General features: G+C 37.6%; 2 protein-coding genes across 2 annotated transcripts in view; one reads left to right on the top strand and one right to left on the bottom strand.

The window, feature by feature from the left end:
• Window positions 1-5,741, bottom strand: part of kdm7ab (lysine (K)-specific demethylase 7Ab) — a 29,489-nt gene extending 23,748 nt beyond the window's left edge. The window contains exon 1 of the mRNA XM_084397852.1: window positions 5,606-5,741. Coding sequence (XP_084253978.1) covers window positions 5,606-5,703 — 98 coding nt within the window. The 5' untranslated portion in view covers window positions 5,704-5,741. The remainder of the gene's footprint in view (window positions 1-5,605) is intronic.
• Window positions 5,742-8,068: 2,327 nt separating this feature from the next.
• ccnd2a (cyclin D2, a) overlaps window positions 8,069-27,075 on the top strand; it is a 152,235-nt gene continuing 133,228 nt past the window's right edge. The window contains exon 1 of the mRNA XM_084397850.1: window positions 8,069-8,223. Within this exon, the coding sequence (XP_084253976.1) occupies window positions 8,161-8,223 (63 nt within the window). The 5' untranslated portion in view covers window positions 8,069-8,160. The remainder of the gene's footprint in view (window positions 8,224-27,075) is intronic.

Genomic DNA, 27,075 nt, shown 5'->3' with positions numbered 1-27,075 from the left:
TACAATAAAAGTGAATAACCAATTTTGGTCTTTTCGTCACCAAAGCTATCATAAAGGATTGACCACTCCTTTATGAGCGTGAGATGCTAAACATCTCCTTTTTTGTATTCTACGGAAGAAACAAAAGGTCGTACAAGTTTGGAATGACATGCGGCTGGGTAAACAAGTCAAAATGAGCTCATTCACTTGACTTTAATTGATAGCGTCCCTAATTATGATGTGGAAGTGTAGGGTTTCCGAGTTGGGTGTCAAAGCAGAACCTGACAATGAACTCCCGCATCCATCAGTCCCAATCTTGAGTTACTCGTCATTTAGCAGACACTTTTCATCCTGTGCGACCTACAACACTCTAATTGCAAAGACTCCCTGGAATAAACTAGGGTTAAGTGCTTTGCTTCAGGGCATAATGATAGAACAGTAAGATAAAGTGGCTGAGCAGGATTGTGAGGTGAACCTACACCCTTTGCGTTAGCAAAGCAGATCTTCACTGTGCAAAGAACACCGTTTTGATGTGTGGCTGCACTTATTTGCTAAATTAAGCCAGGTTGAGGGAAGTCGGGGAGGAAACTGTGTGCAAAAAAAAAGCTCAGCCAACAGACAGTGAAGCAGCAGGAAACATAACACGAAATGAGGGCAAAGAAAGATAAACTAAAGCCTTTCCCTCTCCTACTTTATGTCTCTTTGTGAAGAAACCGACTGTCTGTTTTAAACGCAGGCAAGCCCCTGAGAGTAATGAGCACAGGAAGCAGCATTTAGCATAGGAAACTAGGCTTTACCGCTTCAAACCCACAAGCTTGGCCAAGACCATAACCCCAACAAGAGCAGGGCACTTCCTCCAGACGCAACTGTGCAGCAAACTCTCACCTTTGTTTGGAGATCAAAACATAAACAAGACTGCAACTGCCATTAAAAATAGCATAGAGCCTTACAGTTTAAACTAGAGACACACTATTATTCAGAAGTTTGGGTTCAATAAGTTAACTTAATAGTTTATTCCGCAAGGACACGTTAAATTTACGTGCACCATTGACAGTAAAGACATTTATAATAGGGTTGGGCAACGATTAATTGCGATTAATCGCATCCGAAATAAAAGTTTGTGTTTACATAATATATGTGTGTGTACTGCGTATAATTATTTTGTATATATAAATACACACATATGCTTGTATATATTTAAGAAAAATAAATAATATAAATAATATAAATTATATATAAATATATACAGTATATGTATGCAAATATTTCTTAAATATATACATGCATGTGTGTGTATTGATATATACAAAATAATTATACACAGTACACACACATATATTATGTAAACACAAACTTTTATCTTGGATGCGATTAATCACGATTAATCTTTTGACAGCCCTAATATAAATACCAATTTTTTCTTAAATATACACATACATACAGTATGTGTGTATTTATATAGACTAAATAATTATACACAGTACACACACATTATGTAAACACAAACTTTTATTATGGATGCGATTAATCACGAATAATCGTTGCCCAACCCTAATTTATAATATTACTAAAGATTTCTATTTCAAATCAATTCTGTTGTGTTGAACTTACTATTCAAAGAATTCTGAAAAAAATCTATCACGGTTTCCACAAAGCACCAAATCAACATATTCAAATGATTTCTGAAGGATCATGTGACACTGAAGACTGGAGTAATGATGCTGAAAATTCAGCTTTGCATCACAGGAATAAATTACATTTTAAAATATATTAAAATAGAAAACATTGTAACAATTCTACATTGTAATAATATTTCACTATATAATTTTTTTTAGTGTATTTCTGATCAAATAAATCTAGCCTTGGTGAGCATAAGCGACTTCTTTCAAAAACATTAAAAAAAAAATATTAGCGACCACGAACTTTTGAACGGTACTGTATTGTTATAAGTTTCCACTATCCAACGTGCAGAACAGATTTATAGTTGTTCATTGCTAATCACTCATTTCACTACAACAATAAAACAAACAAATAGTAAAATAATAGTACATTTTGAATCAAAGATGTCACATAGGCCTAATGATGAATATTATCAAACGGCAGTGTCTTATGATATTCAAAAGAGTCTAGTATTTTGTGATGAGTGAAACCAGACCTGTGGTTTGAGGCGACATTCCCACAGCTCTTACTATTTTCCCTTTTCAATTCATTGAAATACTGAAATAGCCCGTATTAGTTATGGCAAATGTGACAGATGACCAGTGAGATCATCCAGTCTATTCATAAAGTGGATAATGGTCATGAAATCAATAGGTTGCCAACTTAAGGCCGTTAATCATAACCATCCAGTGAAAAATCCATCTGACAAACGGCTCAAATAATATCGTTACCGAAGACTATGGAAAACCGATATGGAGTTTAGAATCATGCATTTATATTCATGTTAGATATTTTATAACTTAGTAACTGTATACAAATCATTTTCTTTCAGAAAACACATCCGATTTTATTTTATCCCAATGAATATTCTAGTGAGGCAGCACGTGATCATCTTGTCATCATTAAGAATCCCTAATGTCACGTACAAAAACAGGGGTGACTTTTCGACCGGGCCAATCCTACTAAAAACCTAGGCTGACAAGACAGAAGTCATCTATCTCCCCTCAGTGTTTTCAACCTCAGAGGGACGTTGATGAATGGGGCTTTGAACTTGCCTCTGGGCAGTGGGGCCTTCATCAATCTTTCTCCTCCTACAAACACACAAGCACACCCACGCACGTGCATCAAGCATGCAAATACACACATTATTCAAAAGACAGAGACGCACAATCTCAGACTTCAGAACTGGTTTAGCTTTTGCTTATAGGATAAACTAACCATTTAAACAAGTCATTAGGTAACATTCCAAGGTCACGGTAAAGCTTGAAAAACTGGCCTGGACCTGGTAGGTAAGGCACATATGGGCTGGTTTTTTTTGCAAGATTGAAACTGTACATCAGAGCCTCTTGTCACTATCAGGCATGAATATCAGGAGTTTTGTAATTATCGAAGGCCTTCGCCCCCAGCGGATCTTGCCTCCCAAACCAGGCTGTGCACGGAGCCAGATAACAGCCAGGCCCGGGCAACCGGCAAGACAGCTTAATCCCATTGGTGGCAGGCAGCGGTGACACACTGAACCTTTGAGTATCAGAACAAAACACATCAACCACGCACCCCACAAATATGATTATCCCGTGTTATCAACAGTGCCAGTGGGCACCACAATGTTGTGATACAGAGATACAGAAGCCTATTGGCAAAATTAAACATCTCATGCAATTTAAATGCAGAGGCCTAATACCGCAAGTATGCTTGAAAACCACGGTAAATATTTATATTCTATAATAAAGGTGGGAAATTTGGGTTGTGATCGGTTTATGATTGGCCTTTGAAATGCTGGTATTAAGAAACTGAATTCAAACCTGCATTCAGTCATGTGTTAAGAATACACATACAGCCCAACTTCAAGCGCTTTCTATGTTAATATGTATTATTTTATTATGGAATTTATCCCTGTAATGGCAAAGCTGAATTGTCAGCACCATCACTCCAGTCTTTAGTGTCACATGATCCTTCAGAAGTCATTAATACGCTGATTTGGTGTTTAATTATCATCGGGTGCTGAATTGTTAATAATAGTTCCTATAATAATCTATGTTGAAAATATTTTTTGTTGTTTAATACCTTTATCCAAAATTTTGAAAGTGCAAGAGACTTCACTAATACTTTTGATCAATTTAATGCATTCTTGCTGAATAATTGTTTTATTATCTTACACAAAACTTTGAAATGGTAGTTTATCACATTTTCCACAAAAATATTATGCAGCAAAAACTATTTTCAACACTGATAATAACAATAAATGTTTCTTGAGCACAAAATCAGCATATTCAAATGATTTCTGAAGGATCATGTAACACTGAAGAGTAATGATGCTGAAAATTCAGCTTTGCATCTCATGAATAAATCACAAATATATCAACACAGAAAACAGTTCTTTTAAACTGTAATAGTAGTCACAATATTAGTGTTTTTGTTGTATTTTGATTAAATTAATACAGCCTCGGTAAGCAGAAGAGACGTTCACAAACATTTAAACACTCGTCCCTTTATTCCAAACTTTTGACCGCTAGCGTAAAGATTTACAAGTAAACTAAAAACAAATGTGCCAGACATCTATATCACACTCATAAACAAGCAGCACGACGTTCTTGTTTTCATCCTGAGCATTTCTCACAGCTTCAGCTCCACGCTGTACACGTCAAACGGTACCTGTCCCTTTAAGAGGCGGAACCATATGCCCATATTTGTATAACTGGGGGATTTAAATGCCCGACCCCTGCTGTCAATCAAAAAGACCAAACAATCACAGAAACCTTATGGGGCTGCACTCCTTTACAAGCGTGTCTTTCCCTTTTACATTTAATACTGCCATTAAACCAAGCCACCCCCAAAATTGGAAGCTACTTTCCAGTTTCCAAGCAATCTGTAATGCATATTTAAGGCACTTAACGAGAGAAATAGGCAAGGGTCTGATCTCGTAAACTCAACCACACGTCTTTGTTTAGTTACCCCCCCCATTCCCCGTGTAACTTTTCATCGAAACCCCCCACGGTTTTTTTCACGCTTCACAGACTGACTGCTGCAGAAACCCCAACAAAGAAACAACCTTGATGTCAATAAAATACATTTAATTTACGAGCTAAGAGCAATAAAAGTCCCAATATAGGCTGCATAAAACATAAAGCAATCCCAATAAGTCACCAAAAATATCCAGATGTTGTTCGATCAATATTATGGTGAAAGTGAATTTCAAACAATGTAAAACTATTAAAATGCTCGTTTTATTTTCTGTTCCAAACTCTGTGATAGAAACTAAGTTTTGTACTGTTTATAATATTTTGTTCCCACAATAACAAACAAAATCTTAATCAAGAGGAAAATATCATGCACGAGTTCACTTCACACGTTTCAGCACCACTCGATCATGCTTTAGCCGTTTTCTTTTTTCATTATTACTGCATGTTATTTTACTGATTTGTTACATCTCATCTTATATCACATTCTAACAGTTTACTTTTTGACATGCACAGCACTGCAGTTAAATGTGCAATATTAATAAACTTGGCGTCTGGTCTGACACCACACAATCTCACGTGACTTCAACATCCATGTCAATGCTGTCATTTATATCCTTAAGTGACAAATAAACTACATGAGTTGTTCATGTCAGCTGATGCTCTGAAATCCTAGCCACAAAGCTACTGAGAAAACCCTACGTGAACCCATTTTCGCTGCTCTGATCGCTGAAGCCATGGAAAAACAGTCAAATGTCACTGCAAAACAACAACGAAGCTAGGAAAGAATTAACAGACGCGCCACACGAGTGTTTACATTATGAAAACGGCAACGGGTGCGATTAACGCCTGGAAATATTGACAAAGCAGAGCGTGAAATCGTCTCAGTGCGAGCGAGCGAGCTCAACGCGCGGCTTACTGACATCCGAAGTGCCATAGGATTTCATACGCGGGTGTTTTTGTTGCCTTTCTGACACAACATATGACGGAGAAACGGTTGCATTCCTTACCTGCCGTGAAACCAGTCCTTGCAAATATCGCATTCTATCATAAACCGGCTCACATCGTACGGCTGCCGGCAGACGCAATACAGCTGGGCCGTCGCCATCTTCGGACTGTCCCCAAACAACGCAGCCAAGCTGGAATCGGGTTGGGCGGAGATTCCTCTAATTATGCGGAAACAACACAGAGAGGACGCGAGGGGAGGGGCGTCGAGAGCATGCCGTGACGTCACGCATAAACACTGAGAGCGAGGCACGCCAAATCACTTCATCATTACGTAATACGTGATAATAAAAAGCATTGGATGGTCAAATGAGTTTTGGAGTTGTCCTCGTTCATTTTGTGTTTGGTCAAATTTCTCTTCTTTTATTAAGGCTCACATCACGCCCAGCTTTCAACTGTGCTTTGAAACTGTTTTATTTCTTGTTTTCTCCTATGACAAATCTTATAATAAGGAATATTGCTTAACTAATCTGCTACTTGTTTTAGATAAATGTAAATTTGGGGGAAATAAGCCTTTGTTTTCAATTTTATGATCAGAAGTTCAACAATACCTAAATACAATGTCATGTTTAAAAATTAAGAAAGATGTACATGTCACTATTTGTAAACATTTTCATATTTTTATTTAACCTTTAAGTTTGTCACGGTTTATTTGTCTTTTTTTGTTTTGTTTGTTTGTTTATTCAATTTACCCCCGACTGTAGTTGTAATTCTTTAAAACCAAATTAACCAAATTAGGCAAACGAGTTATGGATACAAGTCCACGATTTCAAATACCATTTAGCCTATACCATTAGTTGTTATTTTTGTTAATATAAACTATAGTTTAATGTTAAAAACAGTTCATGTTCATCATTTATATCATGCATAATAATATTTTACTTTCATTCGATTTTTTTATTATTATTGAAGAATACAATATACAAGCGTTTTTAGGTATAAAAATGTTAACGTTTCCAAATTTTTGTAGCTATAACAAAGTTACAAATACTTTTTTTTTTTTTTTACATATGAAATATGAACGTATGAAAGTGAAAGCTTTTTCAATTTGAAATCTTACTTTGAGTGGCCTACATCGGATTACTATTTTTAAACGTAAAATTTAATATTGATCTATCAGGTGAATTCCCGTTTAATTTCAGGAGGTTTAATGATATTATAGGAATAAGATAACATATTTAGAGACGAGAAGGGTAAAAGACTATATATTTCTGCAAAATTTAACTCATATGCTTTAAATGCCACTGTGCATGATGGGAAGCAGACAAACAAACAAAAAATACTAATAATTGTACACTGTAAAAAGTTCTGCCTTAAATTTTTTAAGTACAATCAACTTGGATGTTTAAGTCATTTCAACTTAAACTGCATTAAACTGACAAAAAAAAAAGTTATTGTATAACAAAATAAGTTGAAAATACAACAATTTTTAACTAATGTGGTGCAGATAACATAGGCTAATCGTTTGAGTTTCTATTTATAAAACCAATCTCCTTTATTGCATTAACTCAAATTTTTAATTTCAATGAACTCAAAATTTGAAGGCAAGTTGCATAAATAGCCAATATGTTAAAACAGTGTCTTAAGTTCTGTGACCCATAGCAGTTAGTTAGAGGCAGTCAGTCTAACTTTTCGGTTTCAAATTAGGCTAATCTGTTTTTAAGTAACTGATTTACAAAAGCTATGAACAGTCTTAAAGAAAAAATGTTGATGTCTAACTTGTAAGACTAGTCTTAGAGGTTTATGTAACTTTTTAAGTTAAACCAACATCCAACAATATTTTTTTAACAGTGTTGACTTGATTCAGTGTATAAATGATACAATCATATGCTTTATTTGGTAAAACTCACATTAATAAGTTAAACTATTTAGTTTTAAATATTATTTATATTTGGAACTTACAGACCTATATATGAAGTCAATTTGTTGTCATGTGACTTTAAAAATAAGCAACATATTTCAACCTTTTTTTTGAAAAGGCTCATTTCAAATTTGTTTTTGTTCATATTATACTCTGCACAGGTCACATTTTTAGGACCACTGTTATATTTTGTTATTGTGAATTTATTTTTCATGACAATTATGCTTGCCCATATTTTAACATTTAAATGAGCATAAATAAAAACTTTTACTATTTAAATGATATATAATTATTGTATTATTCATTTTAGTTATATGATATTATGCTAATAGTATGGGGGTGCCTACTGGTCATAAACATAATGTCACTATGTAAAAAGAGAGGATGTCCGTTTGTTAGTCCTAAAACTTCGAGGAGAAGGTTGACAATGGCGCCACCTTAAGCAAAAACTGATCATTACAGTTGAGGTAAAAGCGCAACTCGAACTTACTAAATACCGTATATACACACTGCAAGCGACAACCTAAAACCGTTCCATTATAATTAACGAATCTGCGACGCGGTGAAATGAGGCGGCGTTGATTACAGGTTTGTCGCGTCGCGTCAGATGGGCTTTAAGCTTCGGGGCGTCGCCTTGACTCGAGCCGGACCAATCGGGATTCTGCTCAATACTTTGTAAACAACACAGTCGCACGCTGTATGAAAACTTTACTACGAGAGGATGTCGCGTGCCGAAGACTGCCAGAAAAATCACTTAATTCGGTAAGGGGCATGTTTAAGATTTCTACTGGTTGTGTGAGTTTAACTGTTTTATCGCGTCGATGATACGAGCACTTTTCTCATCTCTGAAAGAACGAGCGCAAGTAAGATGTTGGCAGACATCCGGGACGTTTGTCGGTGAAAAAAAAAGTGATTTTTGGTGTATTTCTTTGGCAAAATATCTTTGTTGTGATACAAAGAGAAGCTTTATGGGTAACTACAGGAATATTGTTAGTAAGGTGGTCATTTTCGTCTCGCGTTTCTTTCGTAAAAGAATGAAGCGTAATGAGATCCTTATCGCAAGTGATAAACTCTTGCGCAATTGAACCCTAGGGAGCATCGGTGGGCGGCTTAACGTTACTTATTTTTGTTTTTTTATATATTGAAATTCAGGGGTCAAGGTGTTTTGTCCATACTTTCATGACTCTTATAGGTGTATGTATGTAATTGTTTGGGAGAGGGTGACTAAAAAATGTGAAAGATATTCTTAGTTGTATGCAAATGGACGCTCATTGTATTTTTTTTTTATTTGAGTGGGTGACGTGACGCTTGTTTTCTACGGAAGTTCTTCAAAATGCGTTAAAATGTAATTCATACAAGAATGTTTTTGAATACACTGTTTTATTAACACAGTTTAATTAATATTTGTGAATTAAAAGTCATTTTGATGTTTTTTTTTTTTAAGGTTGGACGTCAAAAATGTCCAGGTGGTGTAACTGTCCACAGATTATAAGAAAAAGAAAATCTCATTAATAGGTTGAAATTCTTAAAATTACATTCATTCTTCTATTAATAAGCAAGCAGTAAAGCAATTTTGTTTTAAACATTTATATTTGGAAAAGTTTGTAAATTCAAGTCAGTGTGGCATAACCCACTTTGTTGTCATGTGACTTTAAAAAAAAAAATATAGCACATTAACCTTTTTATGAAAATACACATTTTGTTAACATCAAGGTAATTTATTACATTAATTATTATGTTTATTTTTTTTAAAAGCAGTGAAGCAATTTTGTTTTAAATATTTATGTCTGCAAAACTTTGTAAAGTCAGTGTGGCATAATGCATAGTGGCACAATCCATATAAAACAAGAACACATTTTTTGGTCATGATTAAAAAGTATATATTTTAAACAGTTTGACATTTTTATGAAAATTACGTTTTTCTAAGGTCAAGAAATTTGGTTACACTTGATATTAATGATTAATCTTTTCTAAAAACAGTTCAAATGGGTTTTAAAAAAAAAGTTGTTTAACTTTTTTGAAAATTATTTTTGACATTGATATTGAAGTTGTTTGCGTCTATGAAAAGTAAAAAAAATAAGAAAAAAAAATAAAGATATACATATTTCAGTACTTTTATGTTATGGTCACACCACACACTTGTCATTAAATTAAGCCATTAAAAATATATACATTATTAGGAAATATTATGCAAATTGTTCAAAAACCTAGTTTGATGGTGTAATGTTCAGCTCAGTGAGTCATTGCTGCCGTTCTAACACAATGGATGTTTCAAGTGCACCATTAGGTTTCAAAATGCTTGTTGATGGAAGGTATATGGCATCAATAACACAGTGTTTTTACAGTGTTTGTTTGCTTTTAGTGATGCATGCAGTGCTTCCTTTGAGAAATCTGCCCAGCAGATGCTTTTCAGAATGCAAAACCCTAAAAACAAAACAGAAAATGCCTCAGCAGTTTCAGTTTTTGGGTAATGGCAGAAGGCGAGGGGCAGGGCAAGGCAAGGCAAGGCAAGGCAGGTGCTCTTATAAGACATTTAACATGAACACAGGATGTGGGTACAGCCTTCATCTCAGAGCCTCGGCGCTGCACGCGCAGCGTTCATCCAGAGACCTCTCTCCTGAGGATGAGGAAGAGGAGGAGGAGGAGGAGGGGAGGGGGGGGGGAGGAGGGGGAGGGGTGTGGAGGATTGGAACTTCCTGCTGGGGGTGGGGGCTTGATCGGGAACGCAGTGTCTTCTCTGACTCCTGAGACAGAGGCACTCAGATCGAGAGAAGGTTGAGCATTCAGTGGTCCTAACCACAGTGTATTTGTCAGGACAGATTGATTGATTGATTGATTGATTGATTGGAAATCTTGCATATCTCAATAATCCTGTGCATTAAGAGTGTTTAAAGCACCCTTCTTAGTTTAAAATCAAAATGGCAGATCTCTCTGCGTGGCCGTTATGGTTGATTTATCTCCTACGCATACTGTCACCTGCTGTGGTTTTAAAGAGACTTGACTTCTGAGAAATGACATTGTTGACTTTCAAGATCAGTGTTTCAGTTAGGAAGAATGAAGAATGACTATGCACTGTGTGTGTGTGTGTGTATATATATATATATATATATATATATATATATATATATATATATATATATATATATATATATATATAAAACCCTAAAATGATTTTTTTTCAAATGATTCAATGTTTTAAGTATATATATATATATATATATAAAAAAAACCACACATCTGATATATTATGTTGTTAGATCTATCTATCTATACAGTATATATATATATCTGACTAGACTAAAAACTAATGCGCCTAAAACTAATTCAGTTGCTTTAAAAAAAAAAAAAAATCGAAATATTGACAATATCCCACTGTGTCACTGTGATTTCACTCACATTACCTATATTTTTATACTCATATTACTTATATTATTCCCTATATTTCAAAGTATATACCTATATTATACCTACAGAGAATGTATAATTCATTGTGGTAGTGAAAATGCTCGCTCAGCGTGTGCATCCTTACACTCATACCGTGCGTTCTTTGTTTTGTTTGTTGTGCTTCTGAAGCGGAAATGACGGTAGTTGTCTTCTGAGCAGCTGTTTGTGGGACTGATAGCATGACAGTGAAAGGCTCATCTGGGTCGACTCAACGTCATGGTTTCCTGGCATCTATGCAAATGGAAACAAAGAAAGCGGAATTTGTGAGACATAAACAAGAATGTTATTGTCATATAGGCCTTATACATATCTATATGGTCTATATCTATACTAGCTATATCTATACTATATCTATATTTTCTTTCCTTAATCACTGTTACTATTGTAATTGTTGTTGTTACACAATTATTATTGTTGAGAATGGCTTCTGTTTAAGGGAAAATATTATAGGTGAAAATAAATATTATGTAATATAAGTTCAATTTTATTTTTTACAGAGCTTATTTACAAAAAGAAAGCAGTTTACACAAACAATAGTGTATTTTTACAACATACAGGTAAGCAGGCCAAAAGCGACAATAGCGAGTTAAGATGGTTAGATAATGAACCATGAGGTGAATCATTTTTATTTTAGTAAGAAAAAAATATATAGTAATATCTCGTGGGAAGTGGCGTAGCCACTAAATAAAAGCTCTAGTAACTTCTGTTTGACTTATTCATTATGGTAAATGGTTTGCATTATAAACAGGAAGACCATGGCTCAAATTGTACATGGGAATTTTTTGACCTTATCCCTTTTGTAAAGTCCCTCAAACTGGGTTGACTCAGTTTATACTGTAAAAATGACAAAATTATGAAATCATGTTTACCTACAAAACAGAGTGTTAAATCTCAACAAAGAACGTGACCGCTTTACTTAACACAAAGGAATAAGGAAACATGATACATTTATTTGAAAATGCTGCCATCTAGTGGATGGAAGATTAAGGTCAGTACAGTTTGGTAACACATTTTCTGTTAAAAACAAACAAAAAGCGTTTTTGTAAATGCCATATTGGGCCATCATTTGCTTCATTTTTCTTTTATTATTTTTCTAAATGTTTAAATATTATATCATTGTTAAAATGTATTGCTATTATGTATATTATGGTTTATATTATTTATATATGTATAAGAATAATATGTATAATAATGTATATGAATAATATAAATAATGGATACATCAACAGTATTATTTTAGTACTGTATCAATTTATTTTTATTTTTTTTCAGTTTTCATTTTAGCTTCATTTTTAGGATTTTGTTATGTGCTTTCGTCATTTGTATTCTTTTTTGTATATTTCTGTTTAGCTTATTTTTATTTTAGTTTTTGGTTTAGTAATTTTAGCAAGTCAAATTTAAAGTATTTATTTTCAGTTAGTTGCCAGGGCAACATTTATCGATCTCCTTCTAATATTAATATTTAATTAATTTAATTAAATCCCCGATAACAACACTGTAAAACAATACATGTCTTTTAAATAATAGATTTATACCCATATACATAATATTTTACTTTTATTTTCGTTGTAACAATCACAGCCACATTTTAAATCTGTGTTGAAATATGAGGATAATACATCTTGAGAGTAGCCTATCACTTGTGTTCCAGTAGGTGGCAGCAAACACCTACATGTGGGTGATGGTTAATGCTTTTCAGGGGGATTTTCACTAATCACTAATATTGTGAACTTTAGTACTTGATATCCTCAGCTTCCGTTGGCAGAATGTATGAGGCACTGTCATATATTCACCGCTAGTGGATTCTAGCTTTTTCTATGCCACGTTAACACGAAGCAGCCAGGATATTAGGCTACCTATACTGAGTAACCTGAGCCGTTTGTGGTCCACGACTGAAAAATAATTTATAAAGAGTAATTATTGACACATAGCTTCCAAAGTTCATTGACATACTGTACGCACGCACATTGGGAAAGAGCCTAGCGTGACTCGACGTTTGAAATCAGACCCTGGCGTCTCGCACGCAAAATCTGGGCGAAGTGTGGGACTGATGCAGCTCAGAGATGCATGTGCGAGATAGAGAGAGGTTTGTGTCTGAAAATGAGAAGCTATGGATGTAAATGTGGCTAGAGTGAAAGGACTGTATGTAAAACCGGGCGGTCAGCAGGAAATCTCCGCTGTAGACCTTCTCACCTTCCTGTAAGCACTAGCCTGCTCTTAATTATCCCGGGATCAACAGCTTAATCAGGCCCGGCCGACTGTAGACTCTCTTAATTAGAACAAATGAACCAGAGTCGCGGTGATCACACAGGAGTGCCTGTTAACAGGACACAAATATTGTAAGCCTAATTGATTTCTTTGGGAGATCTGTCTTTCTTGCTCCCCTTGGATGATGGTGGTGTGCTTAACTATCAAGCCTCCTTAGGTTTTAACAGTTTTAGAAAGTTAAAAGTTCTTCATCATTTATTTAACCAGTTATGGTCATCATCATCTTTTATCAAAGCCTGTTTTCCTCAGGGAATGTGTGTGGTTTCAGAGGGTAGGGACACAGTGTGTCCGACACACCAAACCTAAAGCCCAAGCCGACGGACGGCCGTCGGGCAGTTTTTGTGCGTCGGCCGACTAAGTTTTCTAAGCTTAGGTAGAGAAATATGTGGCACATTCATAAAGTGTGTGTTTGTGAATCAAAGCATTCATGTAGTCGCTTCTTAAGTATAGTCTTGAGCATTGAATTCATAATTGTGCATGTCTGGGCTATCCATGCACATCCTCAAAGATTAAAAAGGATATGTATTTACATACATATGTATGTATGCATGTGTGGCCATATAACTTTTATTTTGTGCATTTTTACCACTTCTGATTTTTTAGCCTATACTCTCAGAAAAAAAGGTACAAAAGCTGTCACTGTGGCGGTACCTTTTCAAAAGGTACACATTTGTACCTAAAGACTGCATTTTAGTCCCTCAAAGGTACATATTGGTACCAAACGTGTACATATTAGTACCTAAATGGTACATATTAGAACCCTTTTGAAGGTTACTGTCCCAGTGACAGTTTTTGTACCTTTTGTTCTGAGAGTGTAGTGGATTAGGCCTGGGAAACACTAGATGATTTTCAAATCTTAACCGATTTTAAAACTGCTGTAGACCACAGACTTAAGGGCAGTTTCAACCGATTTTTAGCATTATAATCCTCCGAATGCACACACTAGACGATTCTTACGGACCCCAAGACCACATGGCTGTCGATTTGTAGTAACGTTTTCACAGTGAGACAAGCAAGATCAAACGTGACTTGAGAAGAAAAACAAATGGAGGACGATCGACGTCGTCAGCTGGTTCTCTTGGTGTGAGTTTTGTTTAACGGGAAGAAAAACAAAGGAGAATAAAAAGAATATAGGTGATCTTCTTTCTCAGTGCTCCACTTTCGTGGCTATTTGTTCCAAGTTTCATCTATAGAAGCACGCAACATCCGGTTGGTGAAGCTTGCTCGCTCTCATTGGCTATCGCGGGTATCACGTCAGAGGCCGGCCAGACAATAATCGTAAATATCAAACATGTTTGTGTTTGATGATTTTGGAACGTGCGGGTCCCGACGCGAACAGGAGCAGTAAAATAATCGTAATAACGCCACACAATTGAGGATTTTTTGGACAAAAAGTCAGTTGCGAGAAGCCTCGAATCAGGCCACACACCCCAGATCGTTGGGGGGTGCAAATCGGGCTTAAAATCTTCAAGTGTGTGGCCAGCCTTACTTGCCTCAAAAATGTGAAGTGGCATGTTTGGATGGCCATGGCATCTTTGGTTTGTGTTAGCAATTAGCATGTGTAGTAACATGGCTTTATATGAGTAGTGCTGTTTAAGTTTATGGTAACCTATGTCCTCATTTAGATAGCAGAATGTCTATATGTGTGCGTTCTTACACAGTGAGTGAGGCTGCGGTGAGCACACTTGTGTGGGAACCTCAGGGCACGCCGACTGAGAATGGCCGTGATGGATGTCTGACCCTCTCCCACAATCCTGCTGTTTCTAGACTGTCCAATCTCTCTCATCACTCCTTATTTCACTTTAATTCCAGCTCTCCCACAAACAAACAGTAAATCCTGACATCACTGCTTCTCCCAGTCTCCGCCACAGGACTCAAAACAGCGTGTGACATTCACAGCTCTCTAAAAGGCAGCTATTGTTCTGCGATTGGCTGCCATAGTTTTTTGCCTGTTTTTCTGCTAAACGAGAATGGGTCTCGGGACTGGCCTGGGGATCAAAAAGTGCACCCGGCTGAATAATTGTACTTTCCGCCATAGCCAGTTGTGTGAATGAGTGTTTTAAAGTGTCTATTGCTTCAATAAAGCTGAGAATAAAGCTAGTTCAATGAAGCTGAGAATGGGCGAGAGGCCTTTAACACTCAATAAGTTGTGTAAATAGCTCTGGCAGGGGCGCTCAATAGATCCCTATGTGAGGGGGACCGCAAGCGACTGTTCAGTCAAAACTGAACTGCTGTTTTTGAAAATCTCCATCTGTGATTTTTCTGTTAGAAAGGCGCTGCCAGCTTGTTCGTCACCATCACTGTAGCTTAATTTCTGAAGGACAGGCCTGTTCTGGCCACGTCATCGGTCAGCTTTACTTCAGCTATGTAAAGTAATGACCTCACGATATGTAATGAATAAGCACAAATGCTGCGATTCATCAGCCAGGTAGAGCTAATAGGAGTTATGTCCTCTATACAGACAATGCTGGGTAGATTACTTACAAATGTTAACCCATTACTGAATACAAATTACATTTTGAAAATTGTAGTTAGTAACATTTACACATTTTATGTAATATAATCTGACTACTTTTAGACTACTTTTGACCTAATGTGTTTATAACAGTTTGTTTATAGTTGCGTAACTAGTGGCCAGCCTGTGCGCAATTCCACGTAACTCGAAGACTTTCTGAACATTTATAAGCAATATACTTCTTTTAGAAAGGAACATTTCTAAAAGAAGATACAAATTAAGAATTGGGGATAATTAATGGAATCTGACTAGTTTACTGGCATTTTGTGAATATTAAGTAACTGTGTAATTAATCAAAAACTAATTGTAGTCTGATTACAAGTATTTTAAAATGTAATACTAATTTTTTTAGAATCTGATTACATAATCCAGATTACATAAAATCAGTTACTACTCAGCAATGTCTACAGGCCAATCAGATGCATCACTCTGTATGATGTCATCACACAGTTTTGTGTACTTACTTGGATATTCCTTAGCTTGTTAAAGAAAGTCACGGTGCACTGCAAGACCCGAAGGTACCCCTAAAGGTCCCAAATCCCCTCCCCGGCACAGCGAACCCTTACAGGGGGAACAACCACAGCCTTTGTTGGCCGCCCCATGGATCTCACACACAGTTAATATAGACTTTTCCCACTGCCTCTGCCAAGAGTCTAAAGTCATTTAATGAAGTGGCGCTGAGTTTGGAAGGAACCAGTGTGCTGCTCGGCGCTGACAGAATGGAAAAAGCGGGCGCTGTGCGCGCAAAGCGGGGCCCTGATAGCTAGTCACCTCCGCGGTGCCGAACACAAGAACGCTATTGAGACCATGCAGGGATCTAGCCTTAACCTCGACACCCCTTCTCCCGCCGTCAGAGCGATACGCATGCACAGTTGCACGCTAGTCGGAGGATTGCAGAGCAGGGGCGGGTGCCTTCTTTGTTGTGGTGGTAATGGATCTGTGGTGGTAATGGATCTGTTTGGAGTAGTACTTGGGAGGGCTGCCTGAAATGAATTACTGGTGAAGCACTTACTGGGGTTTATTATATAACATTTTATAGATCTCTCTGTCCTCTGTTGGATCAATATCTGGGTCTATGACGTATTGTGCCCATGATAAAGATAAGGAAAAGCCTTTTAAAATCTAGTAAAAGATGCGCCAAGTTAAATGTACTTATTCTATTCATGCTGGTTTCATATATGGTTTTTAAAAACTTTTTCAAGAAAAGTTAATGACTTTAAAAATGTCATGTGGTGTAACCATTAAAGCTGCATTCAGTAACTTCGGGATTTCTTCGCTGTATTCTCGCTTTTTGCTCGCAGGTTTCTCTCTAGAGCTCCCCCCACAGCTTCGGAATAGATATTTGACAACACTGTTGTAAAAACTCGTTGGCTATTCTCAGACACCAGAGGCTAGCAGATCAACGACATCAAAGCAGATGGGATATTCTTTAAAACGTCTTCTTCATTCGGGTTCGAACAGCGTGAGAGAGCGCAATAATGACGGCATTTTAGCAGATTTCTTTTGGCCGTAAAGCAATCGCGAGACCTGATATCACGCGAGACTTCCTGACGGCCGCCGCCCCAAAGTTGCAAGTGCGTATTTTCCGCTCACGGGCACCAGGGGGGTGCGAAACGACCACCATTCAACCCGAAATAAGTAATATAACCATTCCAATGACTCTGAAGCGGTTCAGTTAAGGTAAAAAAAGTTACTTAGTTCACCTTTAAGTAAAAAGCAATGCGTATTTTCATTACACCTTGAATACATGTGAGCATACACAGCTTAATAATTCTTTTTGTTTATTAATTTATTATTATTTATACATTATTGTTACATTTAATATGTTGCACCACTTGACATTTTAAAGGTCAAATTATCTGATATTTTACGAGTCTTAAGCGAGAGTCATGCGGTCTGAAGGGGTCCTCTCTGTGTTATAATTTTCTGTTCTATATATATATATATATATATATATATATATATATATATATATATATATATATATATATTAAATGTTGGTTGCACCACATGACTTAAATTTTGTATACGTTTAAAAAAAATTAATAAGCAGTTTTGTTAATTATTCAGGATTTCTTTAAATAAATAATAATAGAAAATTATTTACTTTACGTTTTTTTTTCTATGAAATTAGGACAATTGTCACTTTTTCACTTTATGCCTAATCACAAATTCAAAATGAGTTTTAAATTAGAATTTAAAAAAAAAATGCTAATCATAGAAGAGGTATACACTCAAGTGTTTGTATATTTGAAATATAATTTTTTAAAATGTATTAGTTTATACATATATAAAAATGAGAATCACATCATTGTCCTGTCTGTGAATCGCTTTGTAATTTCCTATAAATCTTGACTGAGTCTTTAGCATGTAGCTGGTCCCCTCTAGCTGCCCCGCTCCCATTCAGATATCAAACAGTATGTTCACAGATTGCTTCCTCTTGCGCTTTCCCGTCACGCAGCTGTTTGGTTGCGAGCCCCCCTCCTGCCACCACCAGAACCCTTCAAGTGTCATCTTCCTCCAGTTTGATTCACAGTCCTCATCCGTCTCTCTCTCTCACAGACCCACACTGCTTACTGTTCTCCCCAAACCATTGAGGGACTGTCATCACACCGACTCAGTGTGTGTCTTTCAGAGAGCGCCTTGTTTTCATGGAGTCCATAAGCCTTCCCATAAATCCTCACACAATGTGGTTTTGTCTGGGCTTCGGATTTTGAGAGCAAGGCCGGGGTGCCTTCGCTGCATCTGCAGGGCTTCTGTCGCCCTGGCTCCACGTGTCTATGTGCCTCTAATGAGGCCTGCTGCCCAACACACACAGAAACAGAGTCATTCACCCTGCCTGCGTTCAGCTGTGTGCCGTTATGCCGAGCGCCTCTTTTCCAGCATGCCGCTGCGCTGCCCTACTTCCTTGTTGAGGCTCAAATGAACTCGTTGTCTTTAGTCTTGATCCTATAGCTTGAATCTATGTCAAGTTCTATGAATACTCTTGTATACGTTGATTTGGATTAATGCATAAGCTCCAAACTCCAGTTATCAATTATCTGCCTTAGAACTTGGACTTTCTAGTAAGAAAGTAATTTACCAGAATTGCAGGTAACCTGCATATGTTGTATTTTGGATGCTTGGTCTCCGGATGGGTTGCTGGTTTGATGGTGTCCCCACCAGATTTATTTTAACTAGCAATAGTCTCAAACAGCTTCACTAATAGGATTACGCGGGTTGACCAGCATTGTTTTTTGTAGTGAACAGCATAGCTGTACTAGTTACAAGCTAGCCATTGCCAGTGTTAAACTTAATGTTCAAAATTAAATCGTTGGTGGGTTGCCTAGTCAGCTAATTGGGAGCCTCTTTAATGGTGTGCTGGTGGGACTCAATTAACGCATACTGGAATTTGTCACGTACACTGTATGCATACCCAAACGTACACATAAAAAATGTAAAAGTAAAGTATACTTTGGGTTTTAAAGTTCACCCCTCAAACAAAATCTGTCATCATTTACTCACCCTCATGTCATTTCAAACCTGTATAACGAACTTTCTTCTGTGGATCATACAAGTAGAAGAATGCTTCAGCTGTTTTTATCTATACAATGTTAGTCAATGTACTTCATAAAAAACCAAACAGAAATGACACTTTACAGGAGAACTATTCAAGTTAAAGACTTTTTAAAGTTTGCCGGATCGCTGTTCTTTTCACTCTACACGACTGTCTGTCATCGCTAATGTCAGTTCCAGTCAAAAACACATTTCACACTACAGGACTTGGATCGTAGACAGTTTTAGATATTTAACCTGCAAAATATACATCTACACTTCTCTCAGATCGGGTCTTTGATAAGTCAAACAAACGTAGCAATCGTCACTCACGTGAACGAATTTCTCCCTTAACTGTCTGCGAGTGGAAAATCAGGATTAATAACGTGTAGTGTATGGGAAACATAAGACGAGGAAAGGAAGAATATCAGCTTACATTTTAAAAGGTACACTCTCAATGTATCCAGAGAAGGAGCGTGTTGCGCTCCCCCAGAGGCCCCGTCGCTGCCTGATACACGCTGACATGGAGTCTGTGCATTTGACTGCCGCAGGAAAAAAACAACAAAGTGTGCTTAGAGTGTGCCAGTTCACCAGTTTGGTGGTCTTCTTCTGAAGGCTGTTAATTAGTGCAGAATGCAGCCTACAGTTCCACTGCCAGCTCTGATGAAAAGAGAGAGAGAACGGACAGGAGAAACACTGAGATAGAGAGAGAGATCGAGGCTATAAGGCGAAGACTTGAGCGGCTGCCAAGAGCGAGGAATTCGTGATGGGTTTAGAGAGAGATCCCACATGCCCGTGTGGAGTGTGGAGCCTTGTTGCGCTGATGGCTTCTGACCCGGTTCAGTAGGGTTGACTGCACAAAGCGTTCACTTTACTCGGCGAGCGTCATAACATCGGCGCAGACATTTCGGCTCCTTACATCACCGGTTAATAATTCACACTCGCGCTTGACATCGGCGCATTTCCTGCGTTCACAAGGAACCGTACACCGCAAGGAGGTCAAGCCATGTGATGAGCCTCCGGTGAGCGTGTGAACAACCCTGAATGCACAAGAGTCTCGTGAAGTCGCTTAGGCCAAGCGAATGCGCCCGGCACCAGCGAGAGATGTCTGAGAAACATCAAACGCGCTTCTCACGTGTGGGCCGGGGACGTGCGCAGCCTGGCCTTATTTAGCGCTCTCTCGCTTCGTGTGCACGATGCTAGAGCATGATTTAGCTCTAGTCTCTGCTCATCGCACTCTATTTAAGCACTTTTCTGGAGGGTACAGGGCCCCAAGTGAGCCTTTTCAGAACGACCCTCTTGTTTTAACTGCAATGTGTTTGGAAAACATCGGGCCTCGTGGCTTTGCTCTCGCTCCCACTAATCCGGGAGATATAAATGACTCCTGGCAGACAGACAAAGGAGTCTGCTTATACTTAAAGGCCATACGCTTTTATCGTAAGAAGGCCTTTACACACACACACACACACTCCCGCCCGGTGGCTTCTTTTGAAGGAATAGCAGAGCAGACATTTGGCAGAGTGAATTGAGGAAGATTCCTCCCATCGCATTTAAAAGCACCTCTGCCACCCTGAACGGAGGCTGACCACACTGGGGGAAAGGTCAAGAGAATGGAAAAGGACATTGTCATACCGGTGGGATTGAAAAAGTTGGGATTCAAGGCCTTCCTGGATTCCCCAGGCCTCATATGGTTTTCAGGTCCGTCCCTGTTAGTGCGTTAATATCTTGCAGTGATGTCTTTTCCTTGTCATGTGTTCGTCAACAGTATGTTTTAATTACAATAAATAAATTGTCTTTTTTGTCTCGTCTTTGCTATCGTTGATGAAATAAACTCTTATTAATTAACATTTTCATAATTATTAACGAGATATCAATTGCTGTAGAAATCGCTTACACTTAGCAACTGCATATCAACACCCTGGCAATCAGTCTAGCATGGGCAAGCACCACTCATATTTTTTTCTGAACATTTTTCAAATAATCTTTCTTTTTAAAACCTAAAGGTTCTTTGCCCATAGGTGACGTAAACTTAATAGAATCCCAGATGTTATGCTGTTTTATTGTTCTACCTTATGTAAAATGGGCACCACAAAGGAAACTGGCCAAACAAAGCACAATTTTCTCAATTTGTCTAGTTTCCTTCCATCGTGGTTAATTTTGGGCCACTGCTGCCCAGTAACAATGCAATGAAGAATAGTGCAGATGTCGTACTGCATGACATCAAACTAACCCCTGTGCACGCACATGTGTCCATGAGGATTGATTTGTCTTCTTTGCGTTTCTATAGCCATCACACATTTGGAAACTCTAGGTTTTGGCATTACTCTCATGTATTGTAAGAAACACCCTCTTGTGTCTGCAAAGCCAAAGAAAAAGAAACACCAGACTGATACTAAACTATTTTAAACAACTTTGCTCATGCATGATTGTGGCTATTAATTTGAAGCTAGGCTAGTCATGCTAAAAACATTCACTTAGAATGGTTGTCATAAGTCATAGTTATAGATAAAGTCAAGGATCCAAAAAAGGCTAATTTTTAACAGATGTGTTTGTCTGTGAGGAACAGTTACTGTCTCTCCAGAGGGTGGTTTTTCTTAAAATTTGACGTTTCTTGGATGGGGTTTGTGTGTTGTACCAGTCACTAGGCAAAGCTGTATGATTCTTGGATGGGTCAGGAGATGCAAAATTAAAAAAAGACACATGCCTGAATGTTCTGAGTAGAATCCCATTCTTTCAGATCCTATTATGTTTATAAGGACTCAAAGAGATGTTATTTACAGCGGGCCACGTAATCTTTCAAATTTGATAAATCTCAGCCCAAGTAAGAGTATACCTGCGCATTGTGCGCAACTATTCTGAACCGCTGTGCTAAAACTGCAGAGTCATGGCAAAAAAAGTCATGTTTTTTATGCTCATCGCTAAATGTGTTTGATCAAATACAGTAATATTTGTGAAACATTTACAAATATATATTTTTTTATGTTATAATAAGCATCATTACTTTACTATTCAGTGTCACATGATACTTCAGAAATCATTCTAATATGCTGATTTGGTGCTCAAGAAACATTTCTTATTATCAACGTTGAAAACAGTTGTGCTGCTTAATATTTTTTGAGGAAACCGTAAAACATATAATATATTTTTAGAATTCTTTGATGATTAGAAAGTTTCAAGAACAGCATTTATTTGAAATAGAAGTATTTTGTAACAATGTAAAAGTCTTAGTAACTAGTTTTAACTTTAAGCCACCTCACTAAAACCAGTATAGCACAACCAGTGAAGTTGCAGGTTTCTGATTGTTTGTAAAAACTTTATTAGTATTACATTGTATTTATTGGCTGCAGGAGTGGCGAAATCTGGTGTTACAGGTTCGTGTTTCCCACAGAATTCAAAGACAAACTCTTCCTAGGGTGATGAGAACTCTGACTGCGTAACTGCTGGCCCAGCTGTCTTCGTTTCTCAAGACGCCTTTTCCTCCGCCGCTCACATATGACAGTGTTGAAGGTTTTCAGTGAAATCCTGCCCAGACCTAGAGAGCTGCGTCCCACCCAAACACTAACCTGGTGGTGACAGAAGAGGCAAGCCTTCACACCTCTTCTTATCCCGATGGGGAAACACTTTTCACTCTTGTGAATTAGGCACAGATGCAGTTCATCTGGCTTAACATTCTCCTTATATTTCACATTGGCAAAAAAAGACACTTCCTTTTTCTCATTTTTTGACAGGAGCAGTGTTGCCAGATTGGGTTGACGATTTCCAGCCCAAAAGCTCTCCAAAAACTGCCTAAAACATGACATAAAATTATATTGTCATGACAACCAAGGTTTATAAGTGTCCTTTACCTCCTTAAAAATAATAATGACAAAATAAAATTATAAAAATGAATCAATTTCCCTGCCAAGAGAACAATACAACAGGAAACCATATCAAATAATGGCAAATACAGTAAAAGAAAATTAGCACATATGACAAAAATGTTTCTACCCAAATAGGTTGAAACTATTAAAGAATGCCAAAGAAAATGTCAGTCTAGAAATTAACAGATTTTAACCCTCACACACACACTTAAAGCCGAAAATGTGTAATTCGTGTTCAAAACAATTAACGACAATAATAATAATGTGCTTACTGTTGTGTTGCGCTTTAACTTTAAACAGAACTAGAATGTTTTACTTAAAGCACACATTGTAGAACGTAATGCCGAACTGACTAGGCGTTGATTCAATCCTGTTTCAGCAGCTGTCAGGGACGAGTATCCCAGAGTGCAGCCTGGACGGTTTAAAAGTTGCAGATGTCCTGATAAGGCCATTGTGCACATGACGATGGACAGGGCTCGTCCCATATTCGATTTCAATGAAAGGGTTAGTTCACCCAAAAATCTGTTAGTAATTGCTCACCCTCATGTTGTTCCAACCCCGTAAAACTTTCGTTCATCTTCAGAACACAAATTAAGATATTTTTGATGAAATCTGAGAGCTGGCTCACTCCTTCATAGGCTTCAATGTAATCGATATCTGCCTGCCATCCCAGAAAAGTTAGTAAAGACATTAGTTAGTTAGTCAAGACGTTAGTTAAGTCATTCACCTGTGCTCTCAGAGTTTGTATATGTACAAAGAGTCTTCAAGTCATCTCCCACCACTGGTGTAATCCACGTTTTGAGGGGGTCACTCTCCCACTCTTTACTGTATACAACTTATATTTATGCCAACATTGGCCTAGCGATCACTTGAATATACAGCTACAAGTTTAAAATCAGATACCTTATTAAACTTGAGGAAACTGGTATTGTTCACAGGTGATGGCAGCACAGAACGAGAAAATTTAGTCTGGTTCTTCTGTGTTTATCTTTGAAGAAAAACCTTCTCTGTGTTAACCACATATAGGCCTATAAGCCACTGGTTGCATTTGTAGACTTCAATATTAAAAAGCTACTTGGCTAAAATCTGTTTGTGCATGCTTTAAACATTGACCCTATTCAGGTGATATGGGCTTAATCTAGTAGGGCATCATGGTTTGAACGCTGTACAGGTTCCCCGTCATATTAGCGACACATACTGACGCTGATTACATAAGAACATCAGCCACTAATGTAAACGTTGTATTTCTGGATAGTAAACAGAAAGAGGTGTGTATGAAGTTTGCGGCCAGGCAGCTGCAGAAACACGTCAGGAACCCGAGCCGTAGCGTATCTCCCACCTTTGTTTGAGGGATGAAACTCTATGAATCATCACCTGTGTCCCATCCAGCGCATAGCTAGAATGCTTTCTCACTTAGCCGCTGGTCAAATTTTTTTGTACGGTGCTTGGTGCTGATCTTGCTACTTTCCTGAGTTTACACGTTGAAAAATGCTAACAGACTCCTTGGCTGACCTTCCAGAGTCTCATAGTATGTTAACAAAACGTTTGCGGAACAAATGCTTAAGCAAGCAGATTCACTTTGAAGTACGTTAGATTAAAGTCCTTGTGAAGTCAGAGTTAGAGTTTTTGGGGCTTTGAGTCCACGGCTGCATCCAAAGTCACGTACTTCTCTACTATATAGTGGGCGAAGAACAGTATGTGAAAACCGTAGTATGTCTGAATTCACAGTATTCATAAAACAGTTGGCAAAAAGTGTACTATTTAATACTATATGTATAAGTGTACTACTTCCTGAGAGATTCCGAAGTGAAACGATGCAACTGACACTAGTTGGTCACATGAAATTTGACAACATGGTGAATGTGGTACACCCGGATTGCATACACACTCATACTATATAGAACATACCTTTTTAGCGGTCACCAAGTAATTACAAATTCAGAACAGGTACCTTCTAGGAGAGTATGCAATACACAGCCCATGTCTTGTTAACAAGTTAGCTTGAGGCTATCTATATGCAAATGTACTCTTAAATTCAAAGCAGCAGTCTTAGCAGAAACACACCGTGAAAATGTCGTTTTTTACTTCCTGGAAATGTAGTAAATATTTTGATGACTCATACTGCACTTTACAGAATTTTGTCCAATCAAAAGCTCTCTAGATTAGGTATTAAAAGTTGCAATGAATCAGAAGTAGTAGGTATCAATGAATCAGAGTGGTATTGCAATGAAACAGAGGGGTATGTTGTTTTCATAGCGACAGATTTGTTCTTCTGTATTGTGACGTACATCCAGGTGAAACAAATATCGAGAAAATGTAGGGTAGGTCTTAACATCGGTTGTTGATTGGATGGAGGCGGATCTGAATGCAAACTTTAGGTCGACTGTAATAAAAGGGCGGGATTTAAGCAAACTAAATGATTGGAAAAGTCTGGCATACATCACGAGAGACGTCTGTCCTTTTACCGGGGGATTGAGTTATAACATTTTGAGGAAAAATTACAAGGTCAAATAATAATAATAAAGAAAACATACATGGATGATTTTTTCACATGAATTAACATGAATTTAGACAATAGATAAGGTGAATTTTCTTTTCATGCTGACTTTGAAAAGGTGTATTTGATATGTGCAGGTTAAACTTCCTGTGTAAACAGGAAATACAGAAACACGGGACAGAAACTGTGCTCTTTAAATGATTAAAAGGTGTTTTTGGGGTTAATCTGAAGAGAAATGCTTTTAGATAAGGCCACAGGCTAATGTAAAAACAATGTTTAACTTCAGTTGAGTTTTTTTGTGTAAGTCTCCAGGCTTCTCGGTCGATTGCTCACACCCCCAGTTGGAATGCGTTTATCTGTCATAACTCTTTGCATCATATGTGTCCAATTAATGCATTTGACAACACCCTGAAAGCACAGAAGAAAGCAAGAAAAAACAAACACCAATAAAACTGTAATGATTCTTTTTCTCTCTCCCTCTCTTAACACTGTTTGGCTCCAAATGAACAACAAAGGTTTTCACGGCGGCCTACGTCATTTGGTTACATTAACTCTACGGTGGTTTTGATTGAATGCTTTCCTTGATTTTACTCTTTGAATTAAGCTATATTTCCATTACAGCCAGCAATTTTGGGTTTCTCTACATCCAAGAGTGCATATGTAGCTGCTTAATTTTGTCCTATTTCCTATATTGTGCCAGTGCTCCTACAAATCATGAGAAACGAAGCTTGCTTCAATCATGTGCTTGGCTACGGTTCCCGATGAATTTGAACCATTCTTTTGTTTGTCATCTCATGAGAATATCACTCAGAAGTTTTATTCTCTCTTACTAAATGTATCAACCATTGTAACAGTTTGTTTACAGTTGCAAACTGGCTAGCCATTGCACAAATAAACTCGCCTGGAAACTTGACTTTGTCTCAGAGTGGTATGTTGTTTCATAACCTTCATAGTTAAGGCTTTGCTAACTCTAAGGTAACGCAGAGCTATTGCGCTATTAAGTGTTATTTGTCAATAAAGTTGCTGTGAACATTAACTTCAGCGAATTTTCTTCAAAGTGTTGACAGTAGTTCATCTGAAAGAGTAGGATGAAGACAGTTTATGCTAATGCACTATAGCGCCTCTGTGGTAATGCTCAGAATGCAACCATTATAAATTGCGGTCTCGCACATTCGGAAAATCACTTCGCTAATGTCACCAGAGCTTCTGTGAGTATAATTAATGTTATTGCCTAATGTCTACACTGCCTCTTTCAATCCGATCAAAATTTAATTCAGATCGAGCTCAGTCGGTTCGATTGCGATTGTTTTTGGTCCGATAGAGCCATTAATCTGATTGCTAATGGCTACTTTGGTAGCATGTTAACGTTGTTAATGATAATTTCAATTGGTAAGGTTTGTTGAGGACTGGTGCTTTTCTAAACAACAGGATTATTTTTTGCCTGCCGCATGATAAAACGAGGGTGGGAAAAAATACAGTTTAGGTGAACTAAACCA

Source organism: Rutilus rutilus, assembly GCF_951802725.1.
Source record: "Rutilus rutilus genome assembly, chromosome: 23".
NCBI classification, from domain to species: domain Eukaryota; kingdom Metazoa; phylum Chordata; class Actinopteri; order Cypriniformes; family Leuciscidae; genus Rutilus; species Rutilus rutilus.
Note: the sequence above shows the minus strand (reverse complement) of the source record. Positions and strands in the feature narration are given on the sequence as shown.